This window comes from Pan troglodytes, chromosome 12 (assembly GCF_028858775.2).
Source record: "Pan troglodytes isolate AG18354 chromosome 12, NHGRI_mPanTro3-v2.0_pri, whole genome shotgun sequence".
In the NCBI taxonomy this organism is placed as follows: domain Eukaryota; kingdom Metazoa; phylum Chordata; class Mammalia; order Primates; family Hominidae; genus Pan; species Pan troglodytes.
The window spans coordinates 23,758,824-23,775,616 of NC_072410.2; the positions used below are offsets into that span (position 1 = coordinate 23,758,824).

The 16,793-nt window shown below is 35.9% G+C and overlaps 1 protein-coding gene across 1 annotated transcript in view; it reads right to left on the reverse strand.

Annotated features, from left to right (window-relative positions):
* The window catches only part of EIF5B (eukaryotic translation initiation factor 5B), a 62,337-nt gene that overhangs the window by 16,425 nt on the left and 29,119 nt on the right, over positions 1 to 16,793 (reverse strand). Inside the window, exons 7-14 of the mRNA XM_001159759.8 lie at positions 14,515 to 14,613; positions 13,625 to 13,714; positions 11,375 to 11,449; positions 6,474 to 6,763; positions 3,982 to 4,089; positions 3,682 to 3,792; positions 884 to 951; positions 189 to 330 (exon numbers count right to left, since the gene is read on the reverse strand). Coding sequence (XP_001159759.2) covers positions 189 to 330; positions 884 to 951; positions 3,682 to 3,792; positions 3,982 to 4,089; positions 6,474 to 6,763; positions 11,375 to 11,449; positions 13,625 to 13,714; positions 14,515 to 14,613 — 983 coding nt within the window. The remainder of the gene's footprint in view (positions 1 to 188; positions 331 to 883; positions 952 to 3,681; positions 3,793 to 3,981; positions 4,090 to 6,473; positions 6,764 to 11,374; positions 11,450 to 13,624; positions 13,715 to 14,514; positions 14,614 to 16,793) is intronic.

Here is a 16,793-nt window from a genome sequence, read left to right on the forward strand (position 1 = left end):
CAAGGCTGCTACAAACTTACAATTTGTATTTTAAAAAAAAAAACTATACACAAATACACACACACACACAATATCTGTGAAGCACAATAAAATGAGCTATGCTTGTAAGTTAATTATACTACTTTTTTTAATCACAAAAAATTAAGAAACATGTTTTCCTAGGTTAATTTTTCAGAAGGCACACATACCTTATTGAGTGCAACAATGAAGGGACATTTTTTAGATTTGAGAAGGTTGATAGACTCAATTGTCTGGGGCTCCAAACCATGCATAATATCAACAACTAAAATGGCAATGTCACAAAGAGAGCTTCCTCTATTTCTCAGATTACTGTTGAAAAGAAGGAAAAGATCTATAAGTAGAAAATCTTGAAATTAATACTTTTCTTAAACTTTTAAACTTCTTTGTAAAACCCAAACAAAATAGAGTATATGTATTAAATTGTTCAAATACTATTAGCCCTTAACTTGCCAAATGCTCATCTACCAATCACTTGAATTGACCTCAAGTGGAATGAGCTAGTTTTAGAACCAACTAATATTTCTAATAATTTTACTGACCAAGTTTTCTGTGTTAAAGAATATGGACAAGAGACAACAGCATAATATTCCACTTGTAACGGGTTTTACAGGAGATAGGCCTGGCATGTATTAGCATGTTTTCTGCATTCCACATTAAGGGGGTGCTCTTTTAAAGCAGTAAAGACTTCCCTCTATAAAAAACAAGTATTCAAAGAAAACATTACTAAATCAATGAGGTACAAAGGTGGAGTGGTAGTTATAGAGATCAAATTACTACTCAAAGGTTAATGACTCCGCTGAACTTTTAGACTTAATGGTTTCAAGTAGATTGCTTGATGAGAAAAGACTCAAATTGCTCTTACCTGAAAGATTCATGCCCAGGAGTATCAATAATTAGCATTCCTGGAATCCGTACATTCTCTCTATCAAACTAGAAACAATGGGGAAAAGTTCAAAGTTTAAGAAAGTCAGACATGAAAGCTTCTTTACAAAACAATCCTTTTGCCATAAAACTCTGAAAGTATCACTACTCCCTTTTCCATATAAATGGCTTTAGAAACAGTGAGTTAACCAGCAAAGTACAGTTGTCAGTATTTTCATTAAAATCCAAAGGCATTTTAACAAAAAAATAACTAAATGAGAAAATATCTCCTTTCTTAAGGTCTTACAACTATGACTGTAGTCCAAGTTTGAGCAGATTATTGAGTAAGTGGTGATACAAATCGCAGGGCAGTCATCTGAAATATTCTATAGAAATCTGACATGCAAGAGGTGGTTCTCAGCATTGGGAAAATTTATCTGGTCCAATTTTAAAGCAATTCTGACTTCAAATATATCCCAAAAGTACATTTTAAAGTAAATTTACCACATTGATCAAAAGTGTTAAAGAGTAAATGCATACCCTGTTGTATTCAAATAATGTCATAAATGCTTGACTTTCTGGACAAAACGACATAAATGAATGGAAGTAACATTACAACAGATCTAATCTGGACATTCCCTTTTAGTCTAAAAAGTAACACTGACCAACTAATTTCACACACACACACACACACACACACACACACCCTTTTTGTATTATGCTTATTTACATTTTCTTTTTGCTAATCTTCAAATGATCTTCCAAAATTTGGTATCCTGATCTACATCAAAATAATGCAACATAAAACATTTCAGATCCGCATTCTGGTTCACTGAGCACCATAATTATTTCCACTTTAGTGTCTTACATACTAACAGTAAGTAATTACAATTGTCATATAAAGGTTTTCCCAAGAACTTTAATACAGGCCTAATAATAATCTTGTTCCTTACGTTCTAAAATAACAACAAGAGTTCAAGTTCCGGCAACTGGTGGAATAAGGTGTTATGAACCCTCTCCTCTAGTGACTAAAACATAGAAATACTGTTTAAAATAGGATGAAAATAAATTATAAATTTGAAAAGCTATAATTCAAGAAAACTGTTCTAAAATAAAAATTCACTACTACATATTATAATAGAACACCACATAACTGGAAAACTCAGAAGCAACATCAAGATGTAAAACGATCATAGGCCTTATAAAAAGACGAAATTCAGCTGATGATCAAACTTAACAGCAATACTTTATGCGAGAATAAATGGGACACAAGATACTTAAGGAATGAAAATGTCAACCAAGGATTTTATATGTGGCCAATGACTTTCCAGTATAAAGGCCACAAAATAACTCTTCAATATTCAAAAATTCAAGGAATGTTAATTCTTCTAATTCCTTCCTTAGGAATTGACTAGAAGACACGCTTCATAAAACCCAGTCACAAAGAAACAAAACAAAAACTGGAGAGACAAACTCATAGACTCTTTTTACATGCAGAACTAAGACTCAATAAGGAATAAAAGGAGACATTAGCATATAATAACATATGCTCTGTTTGTTTTTCAACTTACTGCTTCTCAGTTCCAAAGCTACCACTTTCACCTGCTCTGTGATAATGAAACTGAGGAATTATTAACAAGGCCCAGTTCTCAGTCTGGGTAGTTTCTATATTACATGAGCCTGGAACATCCTGCTATATCAGACAGCATGAATGCAACCAAAACTAGGACAACCAGAATTGTATGAGAAAGATTCAAGAGCCAACCACTGGGCAAAGATGGGACTATCTCAGCACAATAATAACTGAAATGGACTAATGCACAGTAAATATGTTTAAATCCATGAGTTCATAATAATACAAAACAGAATCAGGCTGGGCACAGTGGCTCACATCTGTAATCCCAGCACTTTGGGAGGCTGAGGTGGGAGGATCACTTGAGCACAGGAGTTCAAGACCAGCCTGGGCAACATAGGGAGACCCTGTCTCTATGAAGGGCAAACAAAAGAAAAAAAAAAATCATATTGGCCACTTTTTATTTTAAAAGCTGGTTAAAAGAAGGTAAAGGATCAAGCATTAATTCTGCCTTTCCTAAATAAGCCATCACTGAATAATCAAATAGTAGATTAGGTAACGTTTCTCTATAGAAGTAATCCAATAATGACTGATGGAGTTCGAGTATCAACATTTTGCAACTCCTAACACATTAAAAGGTAGAGATTATCTTAAAAAGTTGTGGCTGGAGAAGAGATCTTTGATTGGAAAGCTACACCTGGAGGGCTTCTGAAGCAGCTTGCAAGGTTATATTGCTCAACAAAGGTGACACTTGAAGGGTGGTGTGTATTATACTGATTCTTTAAGCTTTACATTTATCTTACTGTGTTACATTTAACATACATAAACTGAATACCTCCAAACAAGTAGAAAAATATGGGAGAAAAAGAAAAGAAATTGATTAGATTAGAAGGGAAAAAGAGTTGAGAAGGAAACAAAATTTTAAATTATGGGGATAAATGGTATCAGTGTTAAAGCATGGAGGCAAATGACAAACTAACTTTGGAATAGTGGCTGCCTCTGGGAGAGGGAGGGAAGGAAATGGAATGTGAGAGCTCCTATAATATGTAGTGTTTTATTCTTTAAAAAGAATGATCTAAAGCAAAATAGGCAAAATAGTACATGTTAATTCTGAATGGTGAGTATATGGAGCTGTTATCCTAGTCTCTGTCCTTTTTCTATGTTTGAAATAGTTCATATCTTAATTTTTGTCAGAGATTAAAATATATGAAATACAATGTACTTACATTTTTAATCATCTTAGTCTGTTCATTAATAGCTTCAAGAGGAACATTGGTGGCCCCAATTTGTTGTGTGATACCACCTGCTTCACCGTCTTGTACATGTGTGTGACGGAGCTATGAGAAGACAGCAAATACAGATTGGTATTTGAACATGGAAAAGATAGCAGCAAAAATAAGAAATCAGCAACTTATTTATTGTAAGCAGAATTGCTTATATGTCCTATTGGTCTCTAAAGTTTTTTTTTTATAAGGTACCATTCACTTATTTTCAAAGTTCTATCAATACATTTAATACTTTCTTACCTTATCTAGAATTTTTGTCTTCCCTGTGTCCACATGCCCAAGTACGCAGATAATAGGGGCTCTTAGCTTTTCGGTATTTACATTTTTACTATGTTCAAGTCGCCGTTTCTAGAAATTAAAAAAAAAAAAATCAAAAATTAAATATTATTTCAAATCCTCACTATCCTTATTTTCTATTTTGCCTTGGCAAAAGAATGCTACAACCTGCATCCAAGTTCTTTGTTGATTTGACTACACATAATTGGAATTTATAATGTGAACTTTACAATCGAATTCCCATCACAGCACCTCTGGATAAGGAAAAACCTGTTTAGATTTCACAGCAGCACTGCTGAATACGAATAGGAATATTGTAAAGTGTCATTTCAAAATTTTTGAATACTTTTGTACACAGTTACTTTAATGGAATATAATGACTAGAAAAGGAATCAATCTTCCCATCATACTGACTATATAGTGCAACCCTGAATTTGTGTGAGGATTTATATAAAAACAGGTGAACTTGTACATTTTAAAAAATTCACTGGAACCTAAGAATTTTAAAGATTTTTAAAGGCAATTTATTTCACACTTTTATCCAATATACAAACGCTATAAAACCTTTCAAGGAGGAGACTGTTTATTTAAGCTTCAGCTTAAATAAGTATAACATGTCCTGACTTTCCAAGGCTCTACCACTTTATGAACACCAGTAAGAGCGAGAAAGCTTTTCCTTGAACCACAACGTGCTTCTCCGTTGCATTTACCTAAATGCTTCAGCTTTCTGAGGACCAAAAACACATGCCAGCAATAGGAGGTTTTCTTTGAAATGACCTCTCAAATACAGTAAAGTTGGCATTCAAATTAGATAAACTTGAAGCAAAAACTATGAAGTAATGTCATTTACAAAACTATTTTTCATCTAAAAACCATTTCTGTAAGAACCCTTTACTTGCATTTCTAGTACTAGACATTAGATTTTTTGGTAGAAACTGAAACTGAAAAACTTTTTAAAATACCAAAAGTGAGATGCCAGGGATGAGCACAAAGTAGGACTTAATCACTAGCAAAGAGTAGTACCCGACAACCTCACAGTACATACAACTCAAATTCAAACATCATGACTTTATTTGATATGGCTGAAAACTGCCTCTCTCTCCCACACTTAGTGAAGTATTAAAAATTTTTGGAGGGCAATGAGTTACAAACTGACTCAGAAATTCTAAGTATACTGAAGCAATGACAGGACAAGAATACAAACCCCATTCCACAATGGAGATTCTGACCCAGGAATGGAGTGAATTTCAGAAAATCATAATATGTAGCAAGGTTTATGGATCCATGAAGTTTGTTATGGACTGAACATTTCCCCAAACTTCCTACCTTGAAGCCCTAACCCCTCATATGACTATATTGGGGGCTAGGGCCTTTATTTTTAAAAACATGAAGCTCATACACACTACCATTAACTAATCTAGGGAGCAGGATAATTGAGAAACTCTTCTGCTTTATACTTATTTTGTTTGTTAATCAGCAAGCACAGTACAGATATTCCATCACTCTCTCGAACATGGGTATATGGCAAGGGAGCTGGTGGGAGTAGGTGCTACGGGAAAAGACAGTCATAACTGAGGTGCCAGGTGGGGAAGAATACTACAGGCATCTAGTAGGCAAAGGCCAAGATGTTGTTTGGTATCATACAAGGAAGAGAACAGTCCCTGTCCCCAAAAACAAAGAATTATCTGGCCCCCAAATTTTAATAGTGCCAGGGCTGAGAAACCCTAATTTAGAATAACAAATCCTCTTAGTCCTTTAGAAATTTAGACAATTTATCCATACCTCGACTTTACAGGAGAAAAAGCAAATGTTGATATATAGGTAGTAAAACAAAAAATTAAAAAATTAATAATACACAAAAAGGAAAGCTAAAATAGTTTTTAGCTTTAAAATAGTTTAATATCCTCAAGCAAACTAGATTTTAATGTATTATTTACATTAAGCTGACAGAACTAAAGAAAACTTTCTCTTGAAGCCTACTGAAATCTACTGCATTAAGTAGGAAAAATACAGAAAGTCTATCAGGTATCGGACTTTACTAAATAGAAGCCTCATCAACCCACCAGATTTATATAACTATAGTGATCAGATGCCTCATGGTGACTAACCTAAATATGTGAGGCAAACACATAACTGATGTTTATAAGCAGAGGGCATATGCTCAGAATACCTCTGCATACTTATAAACTATCACTCAAAGAGTACATTAAAATTTGGAGAAAACAAGAAAAAAATGAAGTAGTCACACCATTCAATCTTAGGTAAGAGCGGGGAGAGGGGGTCCTTGAGTAAGACCAGTATCGAAGGCCAATAATATTTCAACATTACAAAAACCGAACGGTGTTCTATTCTTGAGAATACATAAAGTGCTGTTCAAAGCCTTTAGTTGTAGAGTACTGTTTTAATCATCACAGAGGAGTGGGAAGAAAAGTAGAGAGAAACGGTAAAATAAATACCTCAATCCTCCGTTTTGCTTTGTCATAAGCCCTTTCTTCTTTAGTCCGATCATCATCAGAGTCATATTCAGAATCTGAGCTCATTTCTTTACTTGGCTTTTTATCTAATGTCTTCCCTGAATCCTTCTCATCTGACACCTTTTCATCTTCCTCATCACCTTCACTGCCTTCACTTTCTCCCTCCTCTTCCTCCTCTTCTTCACTTTCTTCATCTTCTTCTTCCTCTTCTTCCTCCTCCTCCTCCTCTTCAGGGTTTTCTTTTACTTCTATATGAACTGTGTTTCCTTCTACTACGAAAGCAAATATATTTTTAAATAAATAAACATTAATATGATAGATTTATATCAAGATAAGAGACTTTAAAGCAGGGGTGTCCAATCTTTTGGCTTCCCTGAGCCACATTACAAGAAGAACTGTCTTGGGCCACACATAAAATACACTAACACACTAACACTAACAATAGCTGATCAGCTTAAAAATAAAAATCACAAAAAAAAGTCTCACGTTTTAAGAAAGTTTACAAATTTGTGCTGGGCCACACTGAAAGCCATCCTGGGCTGCATGTGGCCCACAGGCTGCAGATTGGACAAGCCTGCTTTAAAGTAAGGGAAGGAGATAATGCCTGGACCAGAACTGTTTCAGATTTTTTAAAATTTGGAATATGTGCATTCTATACTTACTTCATATTTTTTTTAATTTGGAATATTTGCATCTGAAATCGGAAAAACCTGAAATATGAAATGCTCCAATGAGCATATCCTTTGAGCGTCACGTAGTGGTGCTCAAACTTGATTTTGGAGCATTTCAGATTTCAGATTTTTGAATTTCAGAGGCTCAACTTATATTTAAGGCAGTAACATGGTGTTTTCATACATCATAAATGCAAGGTGTTTGTCTATATGCTAAAACGAAGTCTGTCACTTAACAGTAAAACCTTGAGGCAGTAATCCATACTGAAGTCAGCATTAGTAAGACAGAATCCATGGGAGAACAAAACTCAAGGAGGTGGAACAGTCTTTAGTACCACTTTCCCCTTATGGTCATTTGTTGATTCGGGAAGAGGCAGATGAAAGGCTAAGCTGCACTGGGAGTCCAGACCTACCAAAATACTAAGAATTCAGTGGGGTGCAGTGAGCAGACATTGGGTTACACCCTTACTGTGGGGTACAATCATGAAGAGCTGTACCCTAGGAATAAGGATGAATAAGAAATAAACAGGATCTCCCCATTATTGGCAGATCACCTTCAGATCCTCTGGATTCTAAATCTAGAATAAGATTATTCCATATTGCTAGTTCACTCAGGTACCTTGTGGAAGTAACACATAAATTAGCTCTGGAGAAAAGAAAACATCATCCTTGACCTCAAATTACTTCTCCAAGCAAAATATCCAGCTATAAAAATAGCAAGGCACATGAGAAAACAATTTACGTGAGAAGAACCAACATATAAAACACCAAAAGGACTTTAATAAAGTCATAAAATCAAAATTTTAAAATGACTGTGCTTCTAACATTCAGTCAGAAGCAAAAGACAAAGTTAAAATTTTAGAAGGTGAATTAAAACTATAAAAAAAAGTTAAATGGAAATACTAAAACTGAAAAATATAACAAATGAAATTGAGAACTCAAAAGATGGATCTAACCTCAGAATAGAAAGAGCCAAGGAGAAAATCAGTGACCTAGAAGAGAGTCAAGAGAAGCAATCCAGAATGAACCACAGAGACTCACTAGGTGGAAAATACAGAAAAGAAAATAGGAAACAATGATACAATAAGAGGGCCTATCAGAGACATCATTGGAATTCTGAGGGAGAAAATGACTCCTAACATAAAACTGATAAAAACATAAAACCATATATTAATATAGCTCAACAAGTAGAATATATTTTTAAAAAGCCTATTCTGGGTACGTCATGATAAAACTGCTGAAAAGCAAGACCATATGAAAAATTTAGGCTGATACCTGACTTCTCAACAGGAACAATGAAAGGCAGGGCAAGGGAATAATAACTTCAAAGTGTTAAACTTCAACCAATAATTCCTCACTCAGTAAACATATAAAACTAAAGAATGAAGATGCAATAAAGATGTTTTCAGAAAGCAAAATAGAATGTCTTATTAACTGATCCATACTAAAAAAAACTCTAAAGTGTTCTTCAGATAGGAAGAAATGATCTCAAATGGAAGGTACAAGATGCAGGAAACGAAGCGCAACAAAATGTTAAGAATGTGGGTAAACTTATAAATAATAAGTATTGACTATATAAAATATAAGCTAATTGAGGTTTTAAATAGATAATGAAAAGAAATGAGAAAAATTATATCTTTTTTTTTTTTTTTTTTAAGGTAAGAGTCTCGCTCTGTCGCCCAGGCTGGAATGCAGTGGCGCAATCTCAGCTCACTGCAACCTCTGCTTCCCGGGGTCAAGCGATTCTCATGCCTCAGTCACCTGAGTAGCTAGGATTACAGGCGCACGCCACCATGCCCAGCTAAATTTTCTAGTTTTAGTAGAGGTGGGGTTTTGCCACATTGGCCAGGCTAATCTCAAACTCCTGATCTCAAGTGATCCGCCCACCTCGGCCTCCCAGAGTGCTGGGATTGCAGGTGTGAGCCGCCATGCCCGGCCGAGAGCAATGATATCTAAATAGAGTATTGGGTAAATGTCATTCAAGTACTCTAAAGTCCCTGCATTGTTAGAGGATAACATCAGACATTGTTAGTTCAAAGGTACTTGCTAAAAATTTTCTTAATCACTAAAAAGTTGTTTGAAAAGTATACAACTGCTAAGCTCATGAAAGGAAAAAAAAATAAAATTTTAAAAACCCAGTAACCAAAAGATGATTAGAAAGGAGAGAAAAAGAACCAGGCAGAACAAAAAACGACTTAGTAAGATGAAATGTTTAAAATCAATATACTTCATTAATTACACCAAATGTTACATTTAATGAACAGGCTAAGTACTCTAGGTAAAATATAAAGATTGACAAACTGGATTGAAAAAATCTCAACTAGATCCTAGCTGTGATTTGTAAATGGTGTCCCTTCTAAAATTCATGTTTAAAACATAATCCCCATTTTGCTGGTAGGAGGTAGGAGGGTGGTGGGGAAGGTTTCGGGGAGTGATTAAGTCACTCTCATAAATAGATTCACGCCCGCAGAAAAGTGCCTTCAAAGAGAGTTTGCTCCTCTTGCCCTTCCCTCCCTTCCATCATGTGAAGACACAGCCATCCTTCCCTCTGGAGGATGTAGCACCAAGGTGCCATCTTGGAAGCAGACAGCAGCCTTTACCAGACACCAATGCTGGTGCCTTGATCTTGGACTTCCCAGCCTCCAGAACTGTGAGAAACACATTTCTGTTCTTTAGTACTACTGAGTCTGTGGTATTTTGTTACAGCAGAACAAATGGACTAAGATAATGCTATTTACGGATACAAAAAGAGTCATAAAGATAGAAAAAGATCATGTAAATCAAAGCTCGTGTACCTATATGAATTTTAGGTAGACTTTTATATCAAAAGGCATTGTTAGAAATATATATATAATTGATAAAAGTCAATTCATTAGAAAGATACAAGATTGTGTTTACCTAATGACACAGCATAAAAATACATAAAGCAAAAATTAACAGAACTCAGGAGAAATAGACAATCTACAATCATGATGGGAGATTTTAAGGCATTGGTCCCAGTAACAGAGAGAAAAAACAGATCAGAAAAAAAACAAAAGCAAAAACAAAAAAACCCTCAGAACGCTATAAAAGACTTGAACAAAATGATTAGCAAACTTGACCTAAATATAGAAAGCAAGGCATCCAACTACTGCAGAATATAAATTCTTTCCAAACATGAAACACTTACAATAACTGACCATGCTAGGTTGTATAGCAATAATCAACATATTTCAAAGGATAGAATCATGTATGTTCTCTGATCACAATGAAGTAACAAAAGACAATTAGAAAATGCCCATTTTTGTAAATTAAGAAATACACTAGGCGGGGTGTGGTGGCTCACACCTATAATCCCAGGACTTTGGGAGGCCAAGGCGGGCGGATCACCTGAGGTCGGGAGTTCGAGACCAGCCTGACCAACATGGAGAAACCCCATCTCTACTAAAAATACAAAATTAGCTGGGCGTGGTGGCGCATGCCTGTAATCCCAGTTACTCCGGAGGCTGAGGCAAGAGAATGGCTTGAACCCGGGAGGTGGAGGTTGTTGTGAGCCGAGATTGCGCCACTGCACTCCAGCCTGGGCAACAAGTGTGAAACTCCATCTCAAAAAAAAGAAATACACTAAATAAATCTTGTAAAACTTAATACATCAAAATGAAAATGAGAAAATATCAACATATCAGAACTTACAGAATTTGACTAAAGCCATGCTTAAAGAAAAAGGTATAGCTTTAAAAACAAAGATGGGGGGAGGCTGAAAAAAATCAAAGAGCCAGATATCATTATCAGTAAGTTAGTAAAATTAACAGGAAATTAAATCTCGAAGTAGAGATTTCAGTAATAAAGAAGGGGAAACAATGACAAAAACGTTTACTTTCTATTCATACTTATCAGGAACTATAGTATTTATCTCATTACCTTTTAAGTTAACAGTGCTTTTTGTAGGTCAGCTTTAGTAACAACCCTATTTGTAACATCATCACTCTGAAAAAATGCATTCTAAACCTTAGGCAGCTATCTTACAAATAACATTCTGAGGAACCACTCATTCATAAAATGAAGATCCACTTGAGGACTTAGAAACCATGGCAAAGGAGAGAACAAGAGACTTATCCCTATCCCCAGAAATGTTCATATGGCTTTCATAATCAAAAGACTATTCATTTAAATATATATCATTCATTTCTAATAACCACTGGATGTATCAGTGTGTGCTTATGAGGTATTCACCTTTTTCTGTCTCCTCATCACTGGCCATAGCTTCCCAATCATCCAATCCAGCATCCTCAGTATCTTCTTCTTCTTCTGTAAGTAAAAATTTGCATTTAAGACACAAAAATTATTTAGAAATATGAAGGTCTTTTAGAAAAAAGTAAAAAATTACGCTCTGACATAAAAAAAGAATGTTTTAATTATGTAAAAAAATATGTATGCAGCTATTATCTTTAGAACTATCTTTTTTTTTTTTTTTTGAGACGGAGTCTTGCTCTGTCGCCCAGGCTGGAGTGCGGTGGCGTGATCTCGGCTCACTGCAAGCTCTGCCTCCCGGGTTCACGCCATTCTCCTGCCTCAGCCTCCCAAGTAGCTGGGACTACAGATGCCCGCCACCGTGCCCAGCTAATTTTTTGTATTTTTAGTAGAGACGGGGTTTCACCGTGTTAGCCAGGATGGTCTCGATCTGCTGACCTTGTGATCCGCCCGCCTCGGCCTCCCAAAGTGCTGGGATTACAGGCTTGAGCCACCACGCCCAGCCAGAACTATCTTTTTAATATAGCTAGCATGTTATAATTTACTATTACTTAAATGCTTCCATTTCCTACTACTGTCAACATATTAAACTTAACCAATTTTACATTCAAGCTAATTGTTTCATTAATTTAATTAATTTAAATGTTTCTTTAGATCTTGAAAAAGCTACATGAATATACTCAGTTCTTGAAAACAAATGAAATTTCATATATATCTTCTTTTTGATCATCCAACTCATACTTTATGCAAGGAATTTATTATTTTGCTTTTAACCTTTACAGGTATTTAAATATACTTAAATTCTGAAGTTGAAGGTACAAAACTACCACCATCACTCTGGGTCAATGCTGTGCTCATAACCCCAAAACAGCCAGAAAGCTAAAATTCTGAATATTATTTAGACATTAAAGACCTAATACTCTTCTTAACAAGAATGCTTTTCTTTACTGAAATCTAACCAGGCACAACTATTCTTAAATGAAAGTAAGATGATGGGTAGGACATGTGGTACCTGCTTCCCTGAAATAATCATTATTTACTAACAAGCCTGCATAAGTTATCTTGAGGAGGAAATGAGACTCAGGTACCCAAAACATCCATCTAAATTAGCAATTCTTTCTGGTGCTAAAAATACGATCTAAAATAGTGGACTGCTATTAAGCATATCAATCTAAATTTCTCTAATCTCATCATATCAGTGCTAGGCTGAGGTCTACCCAGGTGAGATGATCCTATTCGCTCAGAAGAGAAAAGAGAAAAAGGAAGGAAAGGAACTATCAATAATATAATTCACCAATGTAAATCAGGCTTAGTATTCTCTAAAGGCTTTTCCCATTCCTGATCCTATCTTTAATCGCTGGGGATTCTCTTGAATACCAAACATACATTTAGGCGGCCCCAGCTCTCCCATCAATATCTAGTCTTAAGAGTTAGAACAATGTTTTTTTTTTAAAACCAGAGATTTTTCCCCAACTCCTCAACATATACACAGATACCCCACAATGAGTAAGTTGAATTCTCTGATTATTGTAAATAGAAGCCGACCTTTAGGAAGGTCTAAAAATGCCAATTTTTGTGGTTCTTAAAAAGTTCTAGTTAAAAATCCTTCCAATTTGCTTCTGAAGCATTAAATGAAGACCTTCAGATCTTTTTTTGAGATTTCTGACTCATAAATAAAAGCATCAGAGAAAATCCAAAACCTACTATCCTTTCTTCCTTTTTTTTTGAGATGGACTCTTGCTCTGTCGCCCAGGCTGGAGTGCAATGGCGCAACCTAGGCTCACTGAAATCTCCCTGCAACCTCCGCCTCCCAGGTTCAAGCAATTCTCCTGCCTCAGCCTCCCAAGTAGCTGGGATTACAGGCACCCACCACCACGCCCGGCTAATTTTTTGTATTTTTAGTAGAGATGGAGTTTCACCGTGTTAGCCAGGATGGTCTTGATCTTCTGATCTCATGATCCATCTGCCTCACCCTCCCAAAGTGTATCCTTTCTACAAAACATTTTCTAACACTGCTGAAAAGAACACAACTGATTCAAGTCTCACTTGGATACTTATTCAAAGTAGAAATGAAAAGAAATAGAAAAGAAAGAACTATGAAGAAAGAGGGCCCATCCAGCCAGATACTTATTTGGTTCTCCCCAACTATTTATAATAACTAAGACAACTTATGACACACCAACACTATTTAATAAGAATTCACTAATTAAATAATCAGATAACACTACCCGCCTGGTTCAACAGGAGGTAGTGTCTCTTCCTTTTCTGGTACTCCTTGTTCCGTAACTTCTACAGCAGCACATAATTCCATTGATTCAGACACTGAAAAAGGGGCAGAAACCAAGATAATATTTTTTTTGGTGTATAATTTCTGTTAAGATACTCCATTAAGTACTGAATAAAAAACAGTAGTGTAAACCTATTTATTTTTTTTTTTTTTGAGATGGAGTCTCGCTCTGTCACCCAGGCTAGAGTGCAGTGGTACAATCTCAGCTCACTGCAACCTCCACCTCCCGGGTTCAAGCAATTCTCCCTGCCTCAGCCTGCCAAGTAGCTGGGATTACAGGCGCCTGCCACTATGACAGGCTAATTTTCTTATTTTCAGTAGAGGCAGGGTTTCATCATGTTGGCCAGGCTGGTCTTGGACTCCTGACCTCAGGTGATCCGCCCGCCTCAGCCTCCCAGCGTGCTGGGATTACAGGCGTGAGCCACTGTACCCAGCCTGTGCAAACCTATTTCTTCAAGTTTAGAAAATGTTTAAATATAGGCACATGTTTCACAGGAAACTACTCTTTCTGCTCAATAAATAAAATACAAAAATCACAGAAGGCTAAGAAGGAAACCAAGAAAAGATAAGAATGGTAGTTTTACTTCTCAGAGTTAACAACAGTTACAATATTCATAGGGTAGAACCCAGATTTTTCAAAGTAAAATACTTTTTCCATTAGCTTGTCATTTGAATCAAGTGAGAATAATGGCATTAATAAGAAATAAGTTTAGAAAATAAGTTTCAATATGCATTTTGGATTTTTTCCTTTCTTCTTTACAGACACTGTTTCGAAGATTGTGGGGGAAAGGCAAACAAAATATTTCCTAAATTAGAGGCTATTTTGTATACAAACCTTCTTTACTTTCTAGCTGCTGTGGTATTTTTTTCCTCTTTTTATCTTCATAAATTGGCCTCTTCTTTGGCAAAGAGTCTTTTGATGGCACTTCAACACCTGAGGGATAAAAATGAAAAACTTCAGGCTTATACTACTTGCATGTCACCTGAGAAGTACTATTTAAAGGATAGCATTTCATTCACCACAGAGACACATACCCTAAAATATGAAAGGATATTCATGGAAAAACTTGTATCTTTTACATATAAGGTATTTTAAAATTTACATACAGTAAAAATCCTCGTTTCACATACAGTGAGAGTTTTGATACGTGTATCACCATCACAATGAAGATGCAGAAAAGCTCCATCACTCCATCACCCTGTGCTGCTCCATGTAATCAAACCCTCCTTACCTTCTTAGCCTCTGGTAACCACTGATCTGTTCTCCAACCAAAAGATTTGCTTTTTCTAAAATGTCACATAAATGGAATCTTACAGTCTGGCCTCTATCATCATAATGGATTTGAGAGTCACTCACTCTGCTGCACATGTCAATACTTCGTTTATTTTCATTGTTGGGCAGCATTCCATTGTATGGATATATCAGTTTGCTTATCCATTCAACAGCTGAAGGACATTTGAGTTGTTTCTGGTTTTTTGCAATTATGAATAAAGCAGGTATGAACATTTTCAGACAGGTTTCTGTGTGAACATTTCTCTTGGGCAAATATTTTGTAGTGTGAATGATGAAACATAAGGTAAATATGACCTTAATTTTTATAAAGACACAGCCAGTTGTTTTCCAAAGTGGCTATACTATCTTGCATTCCCACCAATAATGCAGAAGAGTTTTGGCCAGGCGCAATGGCTCACGCCTGTAATCCCAGCACTATGGGAAGCCGAGGTGGGTGGATCACCTGAGGTCAGGAGTCCAGGACCATCCTGGCCAACATGGTGAAACCCCATCTCTACTAAAAATACAAAAAATTGTATTATCTAAAAAATATATATATTGTGGTGGTGGGTGCCTATAATCCCAGCTACTCAGGAGGCTGAGGCAGGAGAATCACTTGAACCTGGGAGGCAGAGGTTGCAGTGGGCTGAGATTGCGCCACTGCAATCCAGTCTGGACAATAGCGAAACTCTGTCTCAAAAAAAGAGAGAAAAAAAAAAAAGAGTTTCAACTGCTCTGAAAGTGGTAAAGGTTTCTCTTTTTTTAGAACATTCTTTTCAGATGCGTATAGCTTTCTGGTGAAAGTGTCTGTTGATACCTTTTGCCCATTTTTAAATGAACTTATTGGTTTTCTTATAGTTGAATTTTGAGAGGTCTTTATATATTTTGGATGTTAATTCTTTCTCAGATATCTGACTTGGAGGTACTGTCTTGGAATTCTCTTGACAGTGTCTTTTGCAGAGAAAAGTTCTGAACTGGTCTTTCTCAAAATGTATCTTTTTTCCTTTTATGGTTTAGAGTCCTATCTAAGCACTCTGCCTAACACAAGATATCCTCCTATGTTTTCCTCTGAAAGTATTATTGTATATTTTACATTTACATATGATACCCATTTGGGTCAATTTTTATACAGTGGGGATTAAAACTGGTTTTGGGTTTTTCTGCATACAGATGTCCAATTGTTCTAGTACCACTTGCTACAAATACTGTATTTTATCCACTGAATTACCTTTCACCTATATACTAACCATGTATAGACTATTTATCTGTTTGTCTATCTTTCTGGCAATATCACACTGTATTAATTCCTATAGCTTTATACTAAGTCTTGAAATCAGGTATTCTAAGTTTGTTCTCCTTTTTCAAACATATTTTGGCCATTCTAACTCTCTGGTCTCTTCATATCCATTTTAGAACTAGTTGACAGATAGCTACAAAATACCATGCTGTGATTTTGACTGGGATTGAACTGAATCTACAGATTACTGGATTACTGACCCAGTCTCTCACTATGGGCAGAAGCCTTAGAATAAAGACAACAGAAATTGTATACCATGGGATTTTGAATGAAGTCACTAATAAAGGAAAATGACTAAAAATGTTATCTCTAAAGTAGGAATGTATATGGATGTGTGTTATGCATGTACTGAAGAATGGCTAGAATGGTAAAACCATAGCTATGACTGGTAAGACGAATACATTAAACAAACCAAAGAAAGAGGATAAAGCCAGCTGAGAATGCAGAGATCATCACTTTGATTAAAGTTTTCCTTGCCTAGCAGCCTACACCTACTAAGATGAAAAGCATGGGCCTGAGGGGAAACTGTAGGCTGGATTACCTG